Source organism: Rhinopithecus bieti, unplaced genomic scaffold, assembly GCF_001698545.2.
Source record: "Rhinopithecus bieti isolate Rb0 unplaced genomic scaffold, ASM169854v2 scaffold_15113, whole genome shotgun sequence".
Classification (NCBI taxonomy): Eukaryota; Metazoa; Chordata; class Mammalia; order Primates; family Cercopithecidae; genus Rhinopithecus; species Rhinopithecus bieti.
Window position 1 is genome coordinate 860,310 of NW_016808703.1, and position 21,319 is coordinate 881,628.

Genomic DNA, 21,319 nt, shown 5'->3' on the forward strand with positions numbered 1-21,319 from the left:
ATAGAATACAGAAGTATCAGGACCTTTACTAAAACAGGACATACCATGTCCATGTTTTAGTTCAAATCCATAAATCCCATGCGGGGATCACAGTTTCGTGAGCAGAGGGCAGGGTTGAATTTCGGTTCCCACTCAACCCTTGGTCATGTGCCTTTGTACAGTAAACATCCTGTATATTTATACACAACACCACCTGAAAAGTAGTTAGGTATATATCTAGCAGACTTTTTGTGTAAAAAGTCACAAAGACTCCTTGAAATGATTGGAATAGTTCTTACTGAAAACAACAACAACAACAACAACAACAAATGCCTTACCAAGTATAAGAAAAAGACCCTAACAAGAAGCTATGTTGGATGACAGATAATTTCTCCATCTTGATCTAAAATGAGTAACAGGTTTCTGCTAAAAACAAATTCAACTCAAGTTAATCTGGCGTATTTTACTATAGATTCTTAAAGGCTACACTCTTGACATGACATAACTATAATCTGTAAGAACAGATACCCATCACCTCTATAGGATGTTCAGTCAAACCAATAATCCAAACACTGTAACTGAAACACCAACATAATTAACTGGCGAGGAAAGCCTAAGCCTTCTCAGTCTTACTAAATGGAGGCAATACAGGATCTCAATGCTGGGATTCCATCCCTAGATCTGCCCCCTCTGATGTGTGCATTCTCTTAAAAAGATTTAATCTGGATGGCTTCTGTGGAATGGGGATTAATTCCTGCTTTACACAATTTTACCAGTCATATAAAACCTCAAAACAGCCGGGCACGGCGGCTCAAGCCTGTTAAATTCCCAGCACTTTGGGAGGCCGAGATGGGCGATCACGAGTCAGGATGATCCGACCATCCTGGCTAACCCGGTGAAACCCCCCGTCTCTACTAAATTAACAAAAAACTAGCCGGGTGTGAGTGCAGGCGGCCTGTAGTCCAGCCTACTCGGAGCTGAGCCAGGCAGAATGGCGTAAACCCGGGAGGCCGGAGCTTGCCAGTGAGCTGAGATCTGGCCATCTGCACTCCAGCCCTGGGCCGACAGAGTGAAGACTCCGTCTCATTAAAAAAAAAAAAAAAAAACCTCAAAACAATTGTTAAAAGTGTTTAATCTTTACCAAAAACCTTACGAGGAAATTTACCACTATTTCCTATTTTAGAGTTCACATCACCCTCTGAGATTAAAAATAAAACTTAGCAAACCATTACAACGTTCATTGTGGTCACCCCCCCATGTCCTCTAGTGTCTTTGAAGTTCCTTAGTAGCCACACTGATCAGGAATTGGTTCAACTCTGAAGCTCTACTGACTAATTTTAGAGTTATTGATTTGGAAAATTAGGCTTGCAGATAAAAATTTGAGGCCATATGCAAATAATCTGTGGCAAATGCCCTTACCTTTCTCTGCTTATAACAGGCCAGAAAAGCCACATCTATGAAATTGCATTGTCTGAAACAAAACGATGAAACTGAAACTTCAAGCTTTTCATTCATCCAGGAATACTATGTAAAACATTATCCTATGAATTGAACCATTTTTAATGCTTACTCCTGAGTTGGTATCAAAAAAAAAAAAAAAAAAAAACACAAGAGTTCAGGAAATATTCCTAGTCACAAAGAGTTCATAATGTGTTAAGAACTTTAACTTACTTTGCTTGACGTCTTAGCATTCAGCTTTTTAGTCTGAGAATTGTATCAGTTGAATGTTGGAAATAAATTTATCGAAAATAATACATTTAAGGATGATTAAATTTCCTTATTTAAAATATGAATTAGTCTTTATGGCCTGCAGGATTTATATACTATTAGACCAGAAGGTGGTTGGATTATGTTACCTATAACAGTTCCCCTCCCAACCTTGAGATGTAATGGTTTTTATGGATGATTCAAAACTCTATTTGCCACTGAAGTATTAAGAGCTTATACCTCCTCACCACTCATTCAGTAATGACTGCTCAGGACCTTGGGTATAATCCATGTCTGAGGGGCACAGTACAGCTAAACATGTGACACATTAATTCTAACTTCTTGAGTAAAAGACAGCAACTGACGAAGCTAACAGGTTCCTCTCCATATTACCTATTTATCTACAGTGGAAATCTTGTACACTGTTAAACCCTAATGAAAGTTTTTTCAAGAAAGAGTCAATGTAGTAGATGGTAGTCTGAATAAAGTATCATCAGGATATTTATAAATTCTGCATGGTGCTGTTGCAGCCATGAGGTAACCACAGGGGAAACAACCTTAGGATGAAACCACCTTGGAAGATGGTAGAGTGAAGATAAATAAGGGTAATGTGTCTTAGATACTGATAAATCATTAAAGTAATCACCTCTTGAGGCTTGTTGTATCTGGAGTTCCTGTTTTACAAGATAATGAATTTCTTTATTTTACTTAACAAACAAACAAAAAAACCCCAAAATTCAAAGATTCTATTAAATTGAGTATGCCCTTCTCTAAGTGTATATTTAAACACCTTTAGATTCTGAAGAACAGCACTGTCCCACGGACTTTACCGCAGAGATGGAGACATTCTGTACATAGCTCCACGATCCAATTTGCTAGCTGTTAGCAGCATGTGGCTATTAAGCACTTGAAATGTGGTTCACCTGACTAAGCAACTGAATTTCAAATTTCAGTTAATTTTAACTAATTAAATTTAAATAACTACAAGTGGCTAATGGCTATCATATAGCACAGAGCAGCTCTATAGTAAAAAAAAAAACCTCCAAGCAGTAGATCTCAGACTTGTCTGGTAGATTAAGCTAGTCATTTCTACTGGCCACCTTGCCTACATCTCCAGTGGAGCTACCATTCACTGAAATTGGACTGTACTTCCTTTGCTCATGAGAATACAATAAAATCTGCTATAATAGCTCCCAAATACTTTATTGTCATTCATGTCAATATGTAACATTTCAACCTTTCTCCTCTCTTGCTAATCTCATAAATTCAAACAAATGAAACATATTTTCATTCAATTAAGTACTTCCACTCTCAAGTTCTCATCCAGAAACCGGTTCTACCATACAGGTTACAGTCAAGATTAATAAGTGACCATCACCCACTTTAACTCTCTAAGGTATAACATGTGAAAAACATAACATAACTCATGGTCTCTATGCTTTAGAGCTCATATTTTTTTCTAGTTCTCATACTGCCAGGATAGCTTAACAAAATTTCATTATTGCTTCATCTCTTTCTCACCTTGCTGAAAGTCTCTAGCAGTGTCAATTATAATACTTTTCAATACCCCAAATAGTGTATCTAGTAAAGGGTCGTATGCAGTTATCAGTAAATATTAAGTGGAATATTAAAGCATTCTCTAAACTTTTTATATCAAACTATAAAAGCTGGTATTACCAAAACCAAAGCAAGAACACTTGGGCCTCTGAGATAAGGCTTCATATAGGATTCTAGTGACTATATGTTGACCAACTGGATATTCCCTTCCAAATTACATGAATGCTTTAAATAAAACAAGATGAAAGAAAAAAAAACTACTATTAAATAAAGTTGAGAAAAATTCATCATTAAAGACCACTTATTAGACTGGCTCATCTTGAGGGCACCCAGTTAATTTTTTAAGTGACAACTATAAAAGTACTTGACAATATCTTCAAAAGGTAGTGAGAAAGTAAAATACTCTTACCATCATGTTTAAGAATCATTTGTATTACATTCCCAAAAAATAACTCATTCAGGTTTTAGTATATGTAATATGTAAAGGGTAAAATATAAATGGTAAAGTTGAAAAGACAATTTTCATGGCTAGTTGAAAAAAAGTATGATGTGATTATTTCAAACTATAATTCATATTTTTACTCTTATACTTGGCAACATAAGTGTTTGTTTTAAAAATTAGTAGAAAATAAAGCCCATAGGAAGTGACAATTAAGAGCTAAATGTGTGGTTTAGCTTCACGTTAGTTATTTAGGCATATGTTTTGGGGTGTTTTTTTTTTTTTTTCCATGTTTGCCACTTTCAAAAAAGAATCAATAAAAGGCATGTGAAAATATCTAAATGAACACAGGGGAAATAGTGTCAGAAATCAATACTTCTCTACCAGCGTATTTAACCTGCTGAAATGAAGTGTTAATCACAGAAATAAGATACCATATTACATTTATAAACTAATGAAACTAGAAAAAGCAAAGCGTATGACACTATAATTAAACAGCTGGAAGACATCCAAGCCTGTGTAAGTTGATAACCCTGGTACGATCTCTGGCAGTGAAAAGGCAGGTCTGCAGTGAGTTGATATGGCCAGCTCAGTTGTTAATTGAATAACAGGCAATCTATAAACACTACTAATTGCCTATGTGAAAACCTGTGTACAAGTAGAGAAGCTGCCTAAAGAAGCACACCAGGAAAAACTACATGGATAAAGCACTCAGCAAATCTTCTGTCTCTCTCAATCCTGTTAAGTCATAGCTTAGTTTTGTCACTGCATCCTTCTGATTAACCTCTACACAGCAGACTTAATGATACATTTTTCAAAAGATCATTTTTCTTCCTAACTCAATACGAAACACAGAACTATCAATTACCCATTTCAGAAAAGAACAAACAAGTAATCTAGAAAATTCAGCCTGTGAATGGAAAGCTTTCTAAATTGTAAAAGAAGACATGGTCTTATTCCCAACAGGCAAAATGCTTTTCAGAATTGTTCCGACGCATTTTGCAGAAGTGTGGCAGCTGCTGTGAATAGCATGGAGTGTTAAGATTTGACACTTTTTTTTTTTTCTTAAGGATATAGCCATTTGGGGAGGCTCAGAAACTGTTGCTGGAATTTTACTTACCCATTTAATAAATCCTTTTAGAATGATTATTTCAACCCTGGTGAATATAAAACATTTCAAAACTATTGCTCTAGGATCTAAATCAAACTTTATTTTTTAAATCTGTAAAGAAGACTGGCCCAAGGGATTAGTTATGAGACAGGAAACCTCCTCTAGTTTAACATTCAAATTCAAATAAGGTCAATGGAGAGCAAAGGTCACTGTCATGCTAAAGGTATCTAGCAGCTTCCATGAAATGAACTGACAAGCTTACCACTCCCTAGTGCACACAGTATCCCATCAGGAAACCCAGAACCAACAATCAGAGTACTACACAATATTTAGAAGCACAAGTATTAGAACCAGACTTACTTATACTCAAATTATGGCTTCAGTACTAACTAGCTATAGGCAAAAAGCTTAGGCTGGGCGCAGTGGCTCACACCTGTAATCCCAGAACTTTGGGAGGCCAAGGCGGGTGTATCACGAGGTCAGGAGTTCGAGACCAGCCTGACCTACATGGTAAAACCTAGTCTCTACTAAAAATACAAAAATTAGCTGGGTGTGGTGGCGCATGCCTGTAATCCCAGCTACTCAGGAGGCTGAGGCGGGAGAATTGTTTGAACCCAGGAGGCAGAAGTTGCAGTGAGCCGAGATCACACTACTGTACTCCAGCCTGAGCTAGAGTGAGACTGTGTCTCAAAAAAAAAAAAAAAAAGCTTAATGTCACTGGGCCTCAGTTTCTTCAACTAGAAAGTGGGACTTAGTAAGTAAATCTCATAGGGTTGTTAATGAGGAATCAAAGATCTAACAGGTAATATGCTTGCTTAGCAGTGTCTCACATAAGAAGTGCTTAATAATAGGCAAAGTTTTTTTTAAAATGAGGCATATAACTGTAAACAAAAATATCTTTAGCAGTAGCATGTAATTGAATAACTGAATGGTGCCTGAAGCTGAGCTTCTCTTTCACGTTTGATCAGTCTAGAAGAGAATAGCAGCTTTCACCAAAATTACTTGAGAAAAAATATGGATTTGACTGGCCTCACTTTAAGATATAGACACACTTCAGCTAATTGATACTTTTTATTAAGACCAAGTGTAATTCTTCAAATATGAATCCTTCAGTCAATTAGAAATAAGAATGAAAAGAAGCTATTAAGAATCATTGTTAATTATTTTTTGAAGAATAAGTTTATAAGTATAAAAGGTGTGACAGGTGCTGCACACAGCGAAATCAATAAAGTCTAGGAAAGGGCTGTCATGTCTGCTTTTACCCTGGAGGACTCTTAATCTAAAGAGGTCCCCAGATATCCAGGAGAAAGACCTGATTTGCAATGTTTAGATATTAATTTCAAACACTCTTATCAAACATCAGAATTAACAATAACTCTTTGTTAGTTTCACCAATTCGCTGACTACAAAATGGTATGTTAATTGAAAAGATTTTTATGGACCCACCAGGTATGCTAAGTCTTCCATGTATTTATAGGTAGAACATAAGTGATCCAGTCTCTGTTAAAGCCCCACGCTCACTTCACGGGTAGAGATCCCCACCCACAATATGGGCACGGCAGCCTTCTGGAACCCACACCTGCTTCCAGCACATCCAGCTTCTTAGCAGGATAGGGAGTTACATTTCTCATCCTCGCTGCATTTGAACTTTAAGATTTTGGAAACTGTCAACATTGAGTTCTCTGCTCTTGAATTAATTTTATATCTTGCTCCAACAATCTTCCTGATCTTCAGGCCCAGATATAAACCCAGTTTCAACAAATATTAAAAACAGATAAATTACAAATGAAGCAAGATTCATTAACAATAAATATGTTAAAATATAATCATAATCCAATGTTGAAGCTCCTCCTAGAACACAAAATTTAAAAAAGTACCAAACTAAAATTGCACTGCAGTTTCAGTATTTAAACACGGATGTTAAACAAATCTAACTATTTTTCAAATACCATGTATGAGTGTGTATGTGTGTGAGTATAAACCTTAACCACACATGGATTTCAATGATATGTATTTAGTGTATTTTATACTATTATTGTAGATATCCAAAGGGACTCTATTAAGAATGAAGTTACATCTATTACTTTAGATTAAAAGCAACTAATACTATACAACATGGATTCATCAATTAAACTAGGAGTCACCTGAACCATTTTTGAAGCAGTTTGTTTTGTTTACAAATGCATGATTACATAACAAAAAAAAAATTCTTTAGGGAAAAAACGATACACAGATGTTAGTGAGTGGCATTCAGACTAAAGTAGCGTTTTTCCATGTCCTTCACTGATATCAACATTATAAGAAGATTTCTGATATAAATATATGATGATTATTTTTAACCGTAAACTTGTGTACTTTAATATAGATTTTCAAATGGCTACCATATCAAAAACCATGAATCCATAACTAACTTATTTTAATCCAAAACAATCAAGAGTAGCATATGAATAAGATACCAAGATTTGTAGCTAAATACAAATAAAGAATCCTTACCCTCAAGGAGCTTCAAGTGAGAATACATCTTGGACTATTACCTATAATATAATGTTGTGATATACAAACGGTATGATCAACATCCCACAGGAATACAAAGAATAGGTGATTTCTCAAGTATAAAAATTTTGCCAAGATGAAGAGTTGGGGAAAAGGGTGTCCCAGAGCAAAGTTTCAACCTAAATTAGACATGAAGGTTCAACCTAATAAGGTATGAAACCTACTGAGACAACATTCACCCTAATAAGAACATAGAATTCAGGGATGGAGAGTAGTTGAATATAAACATGCAAAGACAAGTTGTAAAAAGCCTTATGTTTCGTCCAGGAACGGTGGTTCACTCTGTAATCCCAGCACTTTGGGAGGCCGAGGCGTCTGAGACCAACCTGGCTAACATAGTGAAACCTCATCTCTACTTAAAAAAAAAAAAAAAATTAGCTGGGTATGGTGGCGGGTGCCTGTAGTCCCAGCTACTTGGGAGGCTGAGGCAGAAGAATCGCTTGAACCTGGGAGGTGGAGATTGCAGTCAACCAAGATCACACCATTGCACTCCAACCTGGGTGACAGAGTAAGACTCCATCTCAAACAAAAGAAAGCAAAACAAAACAAAAGGCTTATGTTTCATGCAAGAGAATTTAGCATTTTCCTAAAGTGAATGAGAAGATATCTAAAGTGTATTTTTGTGCAGAGAAGTGATGATCAGAATTATGTTTTAGAAAGAAAGTTCTAGTAGAAGGATTAGACTGGACAGGGATAGAGAACTGACCTAAGGAGGCCATTGAGGGGCCAGTGCAACTGTCTAAGTGAGAAATGGCACAGATGTGAACCAGGGCAATGAAGTGGCTGAGGGACCTGCCTGGTATTCAGAGTGAGCATAGACAGGCATTAGACTGGATATGGAAAGAGAAAGGATACCAAAAATAAGCACACCATTTCTAGTTTGAGTGACTAGATGCATGGTGAGACTCAACTGAGAGAGGAAATATAGAAGCACAACGTTGGGGAACTTCTGAGACTGGCCTGAATGAAAAAAAAATAAAAACTATATAAATTACCAAAGAAAATGCTCTGACAGTCAAGTTGAAATGCCCCAGTAAGAACAGGAAGAAAGTAAACTTTGGCTTTTTCCACTAAAATAAGTAACTTATCCTTCTTTGCTAAACCCACTGGTCAACATTATACTTTCCATGTAGCAACAGACCATTAAGCATCTTACAAATACAGTTCTAGCCTCTTATTTGCTTAATTATTTCCTATAAATCAGACCTTCCTAAGCTGTAGAAATTAAACTGTAATGTACACATTTCATCCTTCTCTGGAAGCACATGAGTGTTCAGAGCTAGAGGGGGCTACTCTGATCTTGCCATTAGAAATTATCAGAAAAGGACTACATGAGTTTCATGTGGGTATAGAAAGTAGAGGAGAAAAGGCAACGTCTTCCCATTGTGTTAGAATTTGGCCCTCATAAATGTTCTCAGAGGCACAGGAGGACAAGTGTGAAGATGAGTCAGACTGGAGACATAGCAGTTATCCAGTGAGAGCTGGAATGGCTTGCGAGATATGGACACAGAGAGACAAACTTAAAGGAATGCTCAGTTACCTTCAACATCACAACTCAGGTAATTACGCACTTCGTTCAAAATGAAGTTGATATCTTCTTCTGAAGGAATTGGATGGTGTGTAACATCAGTTGGAGTATCAGTAGTGCCAGCAATAGTCATCTTTTGCCAGGGTAAGAAGAAAATAACTCGCCCATCGCTGGTCGCTGGGTCAAGAAGTCCCATGCTCTCTGGGCTGAGGTACAAAGAAGGGTTATTTATTTCTGAAATTTTCAGAAGTTTAACAGTAATCTGCATTCTAAAAACAATTTATTCATTAATTCTCAAATAAGCAAAAAAAAAGGATATGAACTATTACTTGTACTTCCCCTACCCTAGAAACTCCTAAAAGAAAAAAATAACAAAATAGAATGAAACAAATGTGATGATAACATTCCACAGCAGAGCTACCCCTTCCTTCCCCACTTCAACAATGCAAGGCTAATTAAGAAAGTGGGCTTCAACTTCCAACTGTTTGAGTTTCATACTCCTTGGACCATTCACATCAGATAATGTCAGCAGGATAAATGTCTATAATTTCCTTTATAATGGTAAATTACGGGTATGTCTTCAACCTTTTTTCAAGAATAGTCAAAGTATTTTCCTGGGACATTTGACATTTCATCGCTCAGGAGAAATTCTCAGGAATACATGAGAAAGTGAAGGGTCTACCTTTCTAGAAACTAAAATGTAATCACAAAGTTCTTTACTACTTTATCCCTAGATGAACTCGGGCCACTTCTCCAAATATGAGATTTCTTACTTTATTTTGAGGTTACAAAAATCTCAAGAAGTGCATCTACAAGAAAAGAGCTCCAGTTTTTACTACTCCCTAAATGACAATGTCCTATGATTAGGTCAAACAGGAGAGGAACATGTTAGCAACGAAAATCTTTCACGTAGAAGACACTAGTGGTGTACTATGCTAAATCAAGGTACAATGCTGCCTCTACTGACAGACTAGATAAAATCTCCCAAAACTAGAGTCAAAAATTTCTACTGACATTTACTATACTAAAATCAAATAATAAAACATATCTGAAAGAATAGGCAACTGTAAACAAACATTAACAAAACCCATCATTTTGTTTTTAAATCACTAAAAACAGATGTTTTATTTCGTTCCTTAGCCATTCAAAGAAATTTGGAGATGTTAAAAGAGTGAGAGGAATCTTAAAGTGTCCTATTCAAGTAGAACACTACAAATCTTCAGATAGCTGCTTCAATTTGACTGGATTCTTGTATCAAGCCAGTGTTACTGGTATTTTCTATAAATATGTTTTTAGCTTCTATTAACGTTATTTCTTAAATAGGAAACAAATTCTATTTGGTTTGAGCAAATTTCAAGAAATCCCTCTTACACCATACATTTAAAAGGACATACAGTCAGATTTTTATCCTTTATCATCATTTCTATAAAAATTTTTTTAAAAAATGATATTATTCCAATGTGAGTAATGAAAAATGAAGGCTAACAAACTGTGTAAAAATAATAATAATATTTGTATATATAAAAAAGAAACATATAGGCAGTTTAACTAATGCATCTCCTTTATTTAAACCACAAGGAGTATGGTTTAAATAAACCATAAACTTTCTCTTCAAAAAACTCTCGGCTACATGAAACGCTTGCCCTGTCTACTCAGCCTTAGCAGCAAGAAATCACTGTTCACAGCCTATCTGAGATACTCCGGAGAGAGTGGGTAGAAGTTCTTCTACTTAGCTAATCCAAAAAGCATTCCGGAAATCTGCAATCATTTAAACCGCAGCTCAGAGTCCCACCTTCACTCAGCGTTACTTAGAGAAAATAATTTTACTTTTACTCTGATATATTGAAAACTACAAATATCAAGTATTTTTGATCTCTAAATATGATTTTTTTTCTTTGCATTTATCATAAAACTCTCTAAAAATCTTAGAAGAAACTAGTTAATCACATATTTTGTAAGTATATTTTTTGATCCTGGGTTGATATGCCCTTAGATTACATCAGTCACTTTGAGATTAGAAATGAGAATAGAACACTCAGAGTTCAAGCATTCTATCTGATAAACAGAACTATATTGAAACAAAAAAAAAAATTCCATATTCTAACACTTGATAAACAAATTATATGCTAACATATTTTATATGACTATATCATGGACCAGACATCATATGATGTGTCTAAAATAATAAACCTGATAAATTTAATCATAAAATTACAATATTCATCAACCTAAAAAGGAAATACCATTAGAAAGGCACAACTACTGAATCCTTTAAAAACTTTCAATGCAATAAAGTAGTTTAAAAGGTGAACATGATGGTTACCAACACACACGTAACTGGAACCTGTAGAGAATCAACTGCTTAAGTGAAGACATATGTGACAAACATAAAATTAACAAGCACAGAGGGAAGACAAAGCTATTAATGAATGTTATAAAAATTTAAGAATCCACTTGGAAATATCTTTCATCAGTTCTAAATTACCTAATTCACACTCTCCCTTAGGGAAAAGTTTGTTTTCTCATGAAGGATTAATTTTGCAAGTTCACACTAAAGTTTGAGAATGGATATCTACTATAGTGATAGTATACACAATGCAACAAGGCATAGATCTTTTTTCAATATATACGATTCATTTGACATCAAGAGGGAAAGCCTGCTGCTAATTTATGTGTGTGTCTAGGATTAAATGTAATGAACATTCTTCTCATGCAGACCATCACTTTACTGAAGTGCCCTTAGTTAAACTGAAATCAATTTATTGTTAACTACTTAGCAATCAGTATTAGAGTTAACAGTATGTACACACATTATAGAAAAAAAATTGACCTCTTGTCAGTAGCAAAAAACATCAGTAGGCTAAACAAGGATGATTATTTTCTGCATTTCAGTCATTTGGTGTATTATCACTGCTTTTGGAAGAGCATCTAGCCATAACTTTCAAGGAAATTCCAGATTTGTTCTTAATATAAAGAGTGGCTTTCAAAATTTCTGTGTTGTGTTTTCCAAAATTAAAACAATTTTCCTTCTTCCCCTCTTCCCCTAAAAGCTGCTATCATGGTGTAAGATAATTCTACAGGTGGAACATTAGTTAACGTTACAACAAAATTAACAAATGCTATAAAGATATTTCTGAAAACAGCCCAAGAAGATACACTACACATATGGTTCTTTACTCTTCCTTTGCCAGCCTACACACAATAAATCAATGGTTACTGAACTCACTGCATTTCCAAATGGATCAGGTACTAACTGAAACATGCCTGGTCTTAAATTATCATTAGCCAGTTGTGGGGCAGCCCCAGAAGCTTTGGTTCATCCCTGAAGACGTAGTCAAAACTGTTGAGTAACAGCTGCTAAGTATGACTGTCTGATGATACCACAGAGTCATTTCAGTTTGGGATCTCCTAATATCACCCAAGAGAATGACCTGATAGGGAGAGGAAAACCACCCCTATGGGATGCCAGAAATACAGTTGCCTCAAGGTCAGTCCTGAATGAGGGAATGAACCCTTAATCTAGGTTACAATCCAAAGAGAAGGGGCTCATCTGTTAAGAGAGCCTGAATGGGAACTAGGCTGCAGACCATTCCTTTAAAGCTTCCAACAGGATAGGTAGTGGTTATAGCTCACAGTGCTAAAAATGGGGATATTAATTCCTCCCAAAATAGAATGAGGTCACTTGCTGCATCTTAGCCTGAGACAGACCTAGCTGTAACTAACACCATCATGCTTCAGGAGACCTGAAGCTAATGCTGAATTTTTAGGATTCACAATGTTTAAAATATTACATCTGGGTAATATATACCTTTATTCTTAAGAGACACGAAATCTACTCGTTACTAAGTGTATAAAGCACAGAATAGAACAATATATGTAACATGACCACTTTCACACAAAATTTTTTACAGAATACACATTTGTGCTTATCAAAACATTTTATGGAAGGAATTGGAAGAAGAGATTATTAATTACCAGAGAAGAACTGAGGAAGGAAACAAAAGGTAGGGGGAATAAGAGGCAGGCTTTCAATTTTCATTTTCATATTTCTATTTTTTTCTGTGGTGATTGAAATTTCTAGTTATGTACTTACATTATTCATTTATTTTTATCTACAGGGGTTACCTGGGCAGTAAGTTGAAGAATAATCATGTTTTATTTTCATATTTTAAATTCACCATATTAAAAAAATCTCATAAATGTTACATTAAAATTTTAATATAAATAAAGCAACAATCTCAATATAAGCAAGTTAACATAAAAAAATTTAGTAGGATTCATTCAAAAAATATTTATTAGGCACTATTACTTGCCAGACACTGTACCAATAGCTGGGGATACAGCAGTCTATAAAACAGAGAAAAAATAACCCAAAGATCATTGTCAAACCTTATACCAGCTAGGTATTATCAAGATATAAGGGTCCAGGCACGGTGGCTCACTCCTGTAATCCCAGCACTTTGGGAGGCAAGGCAGGAGGATCACTTGAGGCCAGGAGGTTGAGACCAGCCTGGCCAACATGCTGAAACCCTGTCTCTACTAAAAATATGAAAATTAGCTGGGTGTGGTGGCAGGCCAGCTACTCCGGAGGCTGAGGCAGGAGAATCACTTGAACTTGGGAGGCGGAGGTTGCAGTGGGCCAAGATGGCACCACCACACTCCAGCCTAGGTGACATAGCAAAGCTTCATCTCAAAAAAAAAAAGATATAAGGAACCAGAAGCGGAAAGAAGTAGCTTGCCCAGGCCACACAGCCCAAGGAAAAGTGATGAACAAACCCCAGAAGTCCTATAGCAAGGTATCACTTTAATTCTGCGTACAATCTCCTTGTCTCTGCACTCTGAAAGGGCAGAATGTTTTCCCATTTTAATGACCGGAAAGCTAAGGTTCACAAAATAAAATGGCTTGTCCCAAAGGATGTAATTGTTTAATGACAGAATTAACATAAGGCCTGTGGGGAATAATATGTGTCTTCTGACATCATGGGATGATAGTGAAGAAAACATAAGGCACACAACAAATGAGAATACGTTGAATCTAGTAAAATCTAAACAAATATAAGACTTATGATGATTGCATCTACACTCCATTCTTAGAGATATTTAAAAACAAAAACTCATAAACTAGCTGGCCTTAGATATTTTAAATTGAACACAAAAGCGTATACAATTGCATCTGGAACTAATGTTGAAAACTTCACTATATACAAGAAATATATGAGACATTTACATATATTTATTTTTCTCCTTTTCATTTGAACTAAGCTTCTGGTTAATAGTTTTAAAAACTCAATTAGGTACCACTGCGTAAGTTTCTATTATCTTATGCAGTGGTGCCTTAAGAGGCACCTTGATGTCTCCAGTCCAAAGTAAAAATCCTAAAGACTATCTGTTTCGCTCACATACACATTTTGAAAACACGAAGGAAATCTTGGAAGTTGGTGGATAAAAAATTCTCTTTAATTACTTTCTCAGAAGTGTATCTGGTACCAATTAGGTGCACCTTGGACTCTTCAGGAAGATTTAGTTACCGGACAACCAACAACTAAAAAGGCAGCATGGTCTATAGCATAGCAGGATAGCATTCTAGGAGAATACAAGTATTAAACAAAATATCATAGGTTCTACACATCTACTTTATCAAATATTAAAAGCTGTATATTCCCTTTATGGAAAATCATTAAAACATGGAAAGAAGTAACTCTCACCCATAATCATATTACCTCGAAATAATCACCATTCACATTTAACATATTTCCTTCCAGTCTTTTTCTATATACATTGTTAGAACCTACAGCACATAAAATATCAAGTCCTACACTCTAAATTAACATTGTATCATTAGTGTTTACCTAGGGCATTAAAATTATTTATAATTACAATTCTTAATGAGTATATAATATGCCCTTGTGTGGTTATACCATAATTTATCTATTACCCTAAGGTGAGGAACTGAAGTAGCTTCTAATATTTCTCAACTACAAACAATGCCATAATGAATACTGTTGCACATAAGACATTATGTCATATAGAATTACTACTTTGCCTACTAGGTTTATCACATACGGAAATAAAAACAGTACACATGCTCTATACCCTTAGCATGGCCATATGAATTTTTTCTATAAATAACTTAAAATGTATGCTATGGGTAATTATTTTTTAGCCAGAATCACACAAATGTTTCTTTTGCAATTTATCAAAAATTTCAAGTACATATAAAAAGAGTTTAATGACCCTGCATGTACCCATCACCCAGTTTAAATGATTTTCATTTAATAGCTATTATTTCATCTCTACTCCTACCCATTCCTTCATCCTCAATTATCTTTTTTAATTTGATAGGTTAGATATTATATCTGGTTTTTGCTTGCTACTATATTTTTTAAAAATCTATTTCAAAAGTTATAAACCTAAGAATACTTGGGTAGCCCACATCTTCAGATTCTTCATAAGCAAATTTGGGTATTCTGCAAAATTAATGTATTATTGTTTTAACTAAAATATGTCCTTTATAAAAAATTTTGCAAAATTAGTTTTGTTAATGACTTAAGTAAAAGTTTAATTCAAAAATACCAATGCTTAGTCTCTGAAGGTGACTACACTGAACAAAGAAAAATAAATCCCAAAGCATTAACCCTTAGAAATAAGTATTGCCATAAGTGGCTAAAACGTCCCAAGTCTGGTTTGTATTTTGTATTTAGGAAGAGTTCCTTTACTTATTTCTCCTGATTTTGAACAGCAAGTTAGACCATCTATTGTTACACTAGAAGAAGAAATTAACCACAGACTATCTCTCCTGACCCTCTTTCTTGGGTGACAACTGCCACATTGGAAGATAGTTACCTGTAATAACCAGGCATCACAATATGGACACCAGCACTTGGCTGGCAGATAGCTGCTGCATCTTTATCATCCATTTTGCGCACAGAGTCCGTGAAAGGTCCCGTGGCATTGATAACACATTTGGCTCTCACGTCAAATTCCTGCCCTGTGAAAGAAAGTGGCATCAATCACACACCCCATTTGCTTCTCTGTTAACGGATGCTGTGTATTACTAATTCATCTATTAACCTATGGTGAAGTATACTGCATACCACACTAAGTGACCTGAGCAGCTCAAGTTATTGAAGAGCCGAACAAAAGGCTCGTATCTGAGTGAATTTAGCAAAAACAAGTCTGAACTGAAGAAAGAAAAGCATTCCACTTTCTCATTATGGATTTCAGTCTATCTTATAAGTGCCCAGCATCAAAGCACCAAACATGAAAAAGTAGAATGAGTAAATAAGCCGCTTTCTCTTAACAACTCAAATGTGTAAGCAGCATCGCTGTGAGAAAACGTGTATCACAGAGCTTTTGTTCAAGAAACGATATAATTTTGAAACTGCTTACCTATGTGGTGCTACAGCCAGGGCAATAATGAAAATCTAAATAAAGTTAAAGATGATTCACTTTAACAGCGTGTAAATGCAATGCCTGTGTCACCAAATGATACTTTGAAACTTGGCACATTTATTTAATTTTATTAATGATATGTTTTTGTAAAGAAAATGGAATGCATTCATAGCTGTGGGAATTTGGTGGGCATTTTATTATTATCATTATCATTATTACAACTATAATACAAAGGGGAAAAATTGCCAAGCCCCACAAGGGAAATGTCGTTAAACCAGTCATTGTTGACAATAAGGAATATAATTAATATGACTCTGAAGCGTGGCTTAAATGAAAGAGAAGTGACAGAAAAATTATAATTCAGTCATTATATAAGCTAGGCAAGACACTAAGAAACACCTCCCTCCCAGAGACCTGGCATACCTGTGAGGACATCCTTGCACCGTGCGCCGCTCACACGCACTTTCCCTGTCTGGGGGTCTGTCTTCTTGAGCAAGCTCACTACCTCCATGTAATTGGCTGTGGCAGCCCCATACCTGGCAGCAGTCAGAGCAATGGCAAGGTTCATCCGTGCATCGTTATGTTGTCCTGCAGCGGGGAAAGCATCAGGGGAGGGACAGGAGTCACCTCGAGCCACAGACTGGTGGTACACAAGTGTGTCACAACAAATATGTCACATCTGTCCCTGTCACCCAGGATATACATGATGGCTGGGCGGCTTGACAGGGCATGATTTAAAAATACACAGTCATTCTCAGCCAGGCATCTACCTGCCACTTCAGCAAGTGCATTTCGCATACCGTAAAAATAGTGAAAATATCCCTTTCCTACAGAGCTGACATCAACTATCTGAAAGTTAAGAAATAAGTAATTATTCTCTCAGTGTTGGAACATATGTATATGTCAGGCTTTTCCTAATACAGACGAATCATAAGCACGAAAGCGAAGCAGTTCAAAACTTCAGAGTATTTGACACCCCAACTGGTGTTGATGAACAATTTTTATGAATACTTTTATGTGTATGTGCTCTAATATTCAAAATCAAGAGCTTAATCTTCCATACAGCATTTCTCAGTATTCTGTAAAAGAATTTTTCTTGGTCTGAATTTTGATCAGGGCTCCTTAAAATGTAACTTTTTTTTAATCACACATAAAAGGTAAGAAATTAACCAGGGCAGAATTTAATTACAGAACAATTCCTACCTGTATTGTTAAAGATTTATTGCTGAAAATCCTAGTTAAAGAAAACTAAGGGGAGGAAGAGGGGGGAAAGATGATTAATCACTTTAAAATACTGGCATCACTAGAGACTTTTTCTATTTATTATTGCCAGTGGAGTTAACGCTGACCAGGAAGAATTACTCTACATTGCAAGGGCCAGGTTCTCTGTGCCCTGAATAATTAATTATCCAGGGCTAGATGTATTGAAGCAGGGTTCAAATTCCCACACACTGGGATCAGTTCTATCAAGATAATACTGATAAAGGGATGAATTTGTAATGGATATTGTTGTTGATTTATGTTGCCAGCATACCAAACATTTAGTATAAATGGTTTATGTAAAGTTTCTTCCTTGTGATTCAGTCTGTGCAGGGCTGACAGCACTACAGAAGTAATCTGTTCCAGCTAAAAGGGCAAAGTTATAAAGACAGAATCAATGACTGAAGATTCTGCTGCCCCTTCCCACAAACGTCTGATTCTAAAACCACTGAATATAATCGGCTAAGAATCGTCCCCCCAAAATTAAATGCTCTGTCAAGTGGAGAACATTAAACCTCAACATGCAAAATAAGGAGTTGTTTTATCTAACAATTAATAGAATGAAAGTAGGAGAAGAAAAAACAACAATGACAATAGCAGTAGTCGAGCTGTAAGTGGGAAAGGTAGCAATTCCATAGTTTCCACTCAGCATGATCCTAAAGTTGCTTAAAATCATAAGTATATTTGAAGTTAAGCTTAAGAAATCAATTTTTATTAACGTAGGGTTCCTTGCTTAAAACTGGAATACATTTCATAAAACTAAATGCATGAAAACAGTCCAAAGAAACTAAATAAAATTTCCATTATAGATCTTCTCCTTAAATTAAGAAAATAACACAGTACCCATCCCACCCAATCTTTCTGGTTGATTTATATATCTAACAAGGAAACACCCTGCCCCACAAAGGCACATATCTGGTATTACAAGAAATCCAAGTCATGCTTGCTCTCATCGTAGGTGTAGAGAAACTCTCACCCATTCAGGTGTGCCTTGAAGCCTCTGGAAAGCCATGTGTAAATGAAATATTTTAAATCCTAAATAAAGTCACTATTTAAAGGAACCAGGCAGAAATTCCATTTATGAAACAGTAGCTCCTTTAGAAAATAGTTACACATTCATCTGACTCTAAGGTGACTTTAAAAAGATAAATTTTTCTTTTAATATGTGTTTAAAATATAAAATCTCATTGGAGCAGTATAGGTTATAGTTCTTCAAGCTCTGTGGCTTCCATACTAACAAATGTTCCCTAATTAGCATCTAAATCTGAGTATGATTGCAGGAAGCAAGGTTAACTTCAGTCTAAAATGTGACGTGGAAACAAGTTCCTATGGTCCTTGTTTTTCTATGTCCCCTCCCCAATTCCCAGCAGCACCTGTCTTGACTCAAATCTGAGATGTCACTTACACACAAAGGCTGTTCATGATATGATCCTCGTCTGCCATGGTTCATAGTGCCTAGAATTGTGAAATCATTTGTAGCTCCCTGAACATTCATGTCATTTTCCACCTTGCCTTTCCACACACTTATTCTTCTGGCTGGATACCATCCTGGAAGTTCTGAGAAACCTCAGTTCATCTCTCATGATCGAGCTCAAATGTCTAGTTCTGCTTCTCCTGGAGGGATGCAGAAAGTCTCCCTTTATCTGCATCCTTCCAGGGCAAAATTATTCACTGCTTCCTCTCGGTCAACATTTTATTTTGTACATACTTTTAAAAATAGTCTTTATGATACTTTAATCATCCAGGTGTCCATCTACTTCCAAAAATGAAAATCCTTTGTTATGAGTCAGGCACTGTGACAAATGCAGGGAATATAACTGAGAAACATACAGGGTGATCTCTACCCTCATGAAACTTACATCCCATTGTGGTTACTGTACAATTCCCACATCTCAAGAGAAGTCAGAAAGGCTTACTTGTTTGGCTTTGTTTTTTTCTAGTTATTACTAGGTACATAATACGTTTCCAATTACTGTTGAGTTTAGCCTAATTCCATTCATTGTGTTAAACAAACAGGTATTGAAATTCTTTTATCTCTAACTACAAATGGAGTATTTTCTCTTGTTAAAGAAATTTCAGTGGCTCAAGCCTGTAATCCCAGCACTTTGGGAGGCCGAGACAGGCGGATCACGAGGTCAGGAGATCCAGACCATCCTGACTAACACGGTGAAACCCCGTCTCTACTAAAAAATGCAAAAAAAAACTAGCCGGGCGAGGTGGCAGGCGCCTGTAGTCTCAGCTACTCGGGAGGCTGAGGCAGGAGAATGGCGTGAACCCGGGAGGCGGAGCTTGCAGTGAGCTGAGATCCGGCCACTGCACTCCAGCCTGGGTGACAGAGTGATACTCCGTCTCAAAAAAAAAAAAAAAGAAATTTCAGACTTCCGTAAGTTGGTGGCAAGAAATGTGATAGAGACAGAAATGTGTAAAAATCTCAATTTAACCCCAAACTAGGCCTTATATTTATGTTGAATAACTGGGAGGGAAGCAGAAACAGTTATGAGTGACTCCCTCGGGACTTATCCCAGAAGGTATCCCTTGCTTTGCAGGGAAACGCAAGCACAGCTATTATTAACTCCCAAAACTTGGGGAGCAAGTAATCTGATATACCCCTGAGCCCTGGGTCTCACACCTCCACCCAGCAATCCTCGTCTTCCCAGACATTCAGCTTAATCCGTTTACCTCCTTGGATGCAGGGTAAACTTCCTCCTCCCCTACCCACACGAAACCTACCCCTTACCCTGAGATACCCAGATGCTCACAGTGTATGCTTCCTGAGATATATGTGATATATTTTCATTATTCCTAACTAATTTCCCCAACCCTCTTTCCTGACATTTTGAAAGGTAACTCTATGCCTCCTTTTTTATTTTTATTTTATTTTGGAGAAAAAAGTTTTTGACAACACTGCATGCCATTGGAATGTGATACAATAATCCCAAACCCCCACCTAATTGATCTGCTTATTAAGTTGAGATTTTCAAAGCTGTTTCCTTAGAGCCAGGCAACATTATACTGTTTTTCACTAATCACTGAATAGCTTTACATTGGCACTTACACAAGGACCCAGACGGGAACTGTGAAAATCTGTTTCCGACTCTGTTCTCTTTTGCACTTGAAATCTTGCATATGTGCAATACTGAGCTTACAACTCATAGGAGAGGAAGCACACAAGAGGTGGAACTATAACTGTTTTCCCTTGTTTAGAGAAACAAAATATAAAATCTATCCACCAAAAAGAATGAAGGTTGATGGTGGTAGAGAAAACTTTGTTTTAACCTTCAATGACCTTGCACAGAGCAGAATAAGAGATATTTTAAGTGAAAAATGCAGGACCACACATAGTTTAGAATGTAACTGTCTAAAAGATAGGCCTTGAATATAAATATTCTGGAGACAGCAATATTGCTCTCCTCAGAGTCAAAGTTTGGCAACTATGTTAACATGCAAAAGAGCTCAAAAAAGAATAATAATCAGTGATGTATAGAGTATGAAGAATGAGTAAATATGAAAAAAAAACAGGTAAAAAACTATCTGGCATTTTCTTGCTTCTTCGGGTCTAAAACTCTGATGCTATGACAGTCTACATAAAAGCTTCCTTTTAATATAGCATACTTTTAAAAGGTATGCTTATCACAGACTTATTGATCCGATATCTACCTGCCAGTAGAGAAACTCTATTTGTTAGGAAAAGTGGTTTTTAATTAGAATAGCATCTGTCCATAACTTCATCAATTAAAAACTGCCACTGTTGAAATGTTGAGAATACTTCCTTCCATGTCCCTGTGCCCTGACC

At 36.3% G+C, this 21,319-nt stretch overlaps 1 protein-coding gene across 5 annotated transcripts in view; it reads right to left on the reverse strand.

Annotated features, from left to right (window-relative positions):
- Nucleotides 1-21,319, reverse strand: part of GPD2 (glycerol-3-phosphate dehydrogenase 2) — a 154,204-nt gene that overhangs the window by 20,113 nt on the left and 112,772 nt on the right. For all 5 annotated transcript variants that reach the window (XM_017887037.1, XM_017887036.1, XM_017887038.1 and 2 more), the window contains exons 7-9: nucleotides 16,690-16,854; nucleotides 15,718-15,862; nucleotides 8,887-9,080 (exon numbers count right to left, since the gene is read on the reverse strand). In XM_017887037.1, coding sequence (XP_017742526.1) covers nucleotides 8,887-9,080; nucleotides 15,718-15,862; nucleotides 16,690-16,854 — 504 coding nt within the window. The remainder of the gene's footprint in view (nucleotides 1-8,886; nucleotides 9,081-15,717; nucleotides 15,863-16,689; nucleotides 16,855-21,319) is intronic.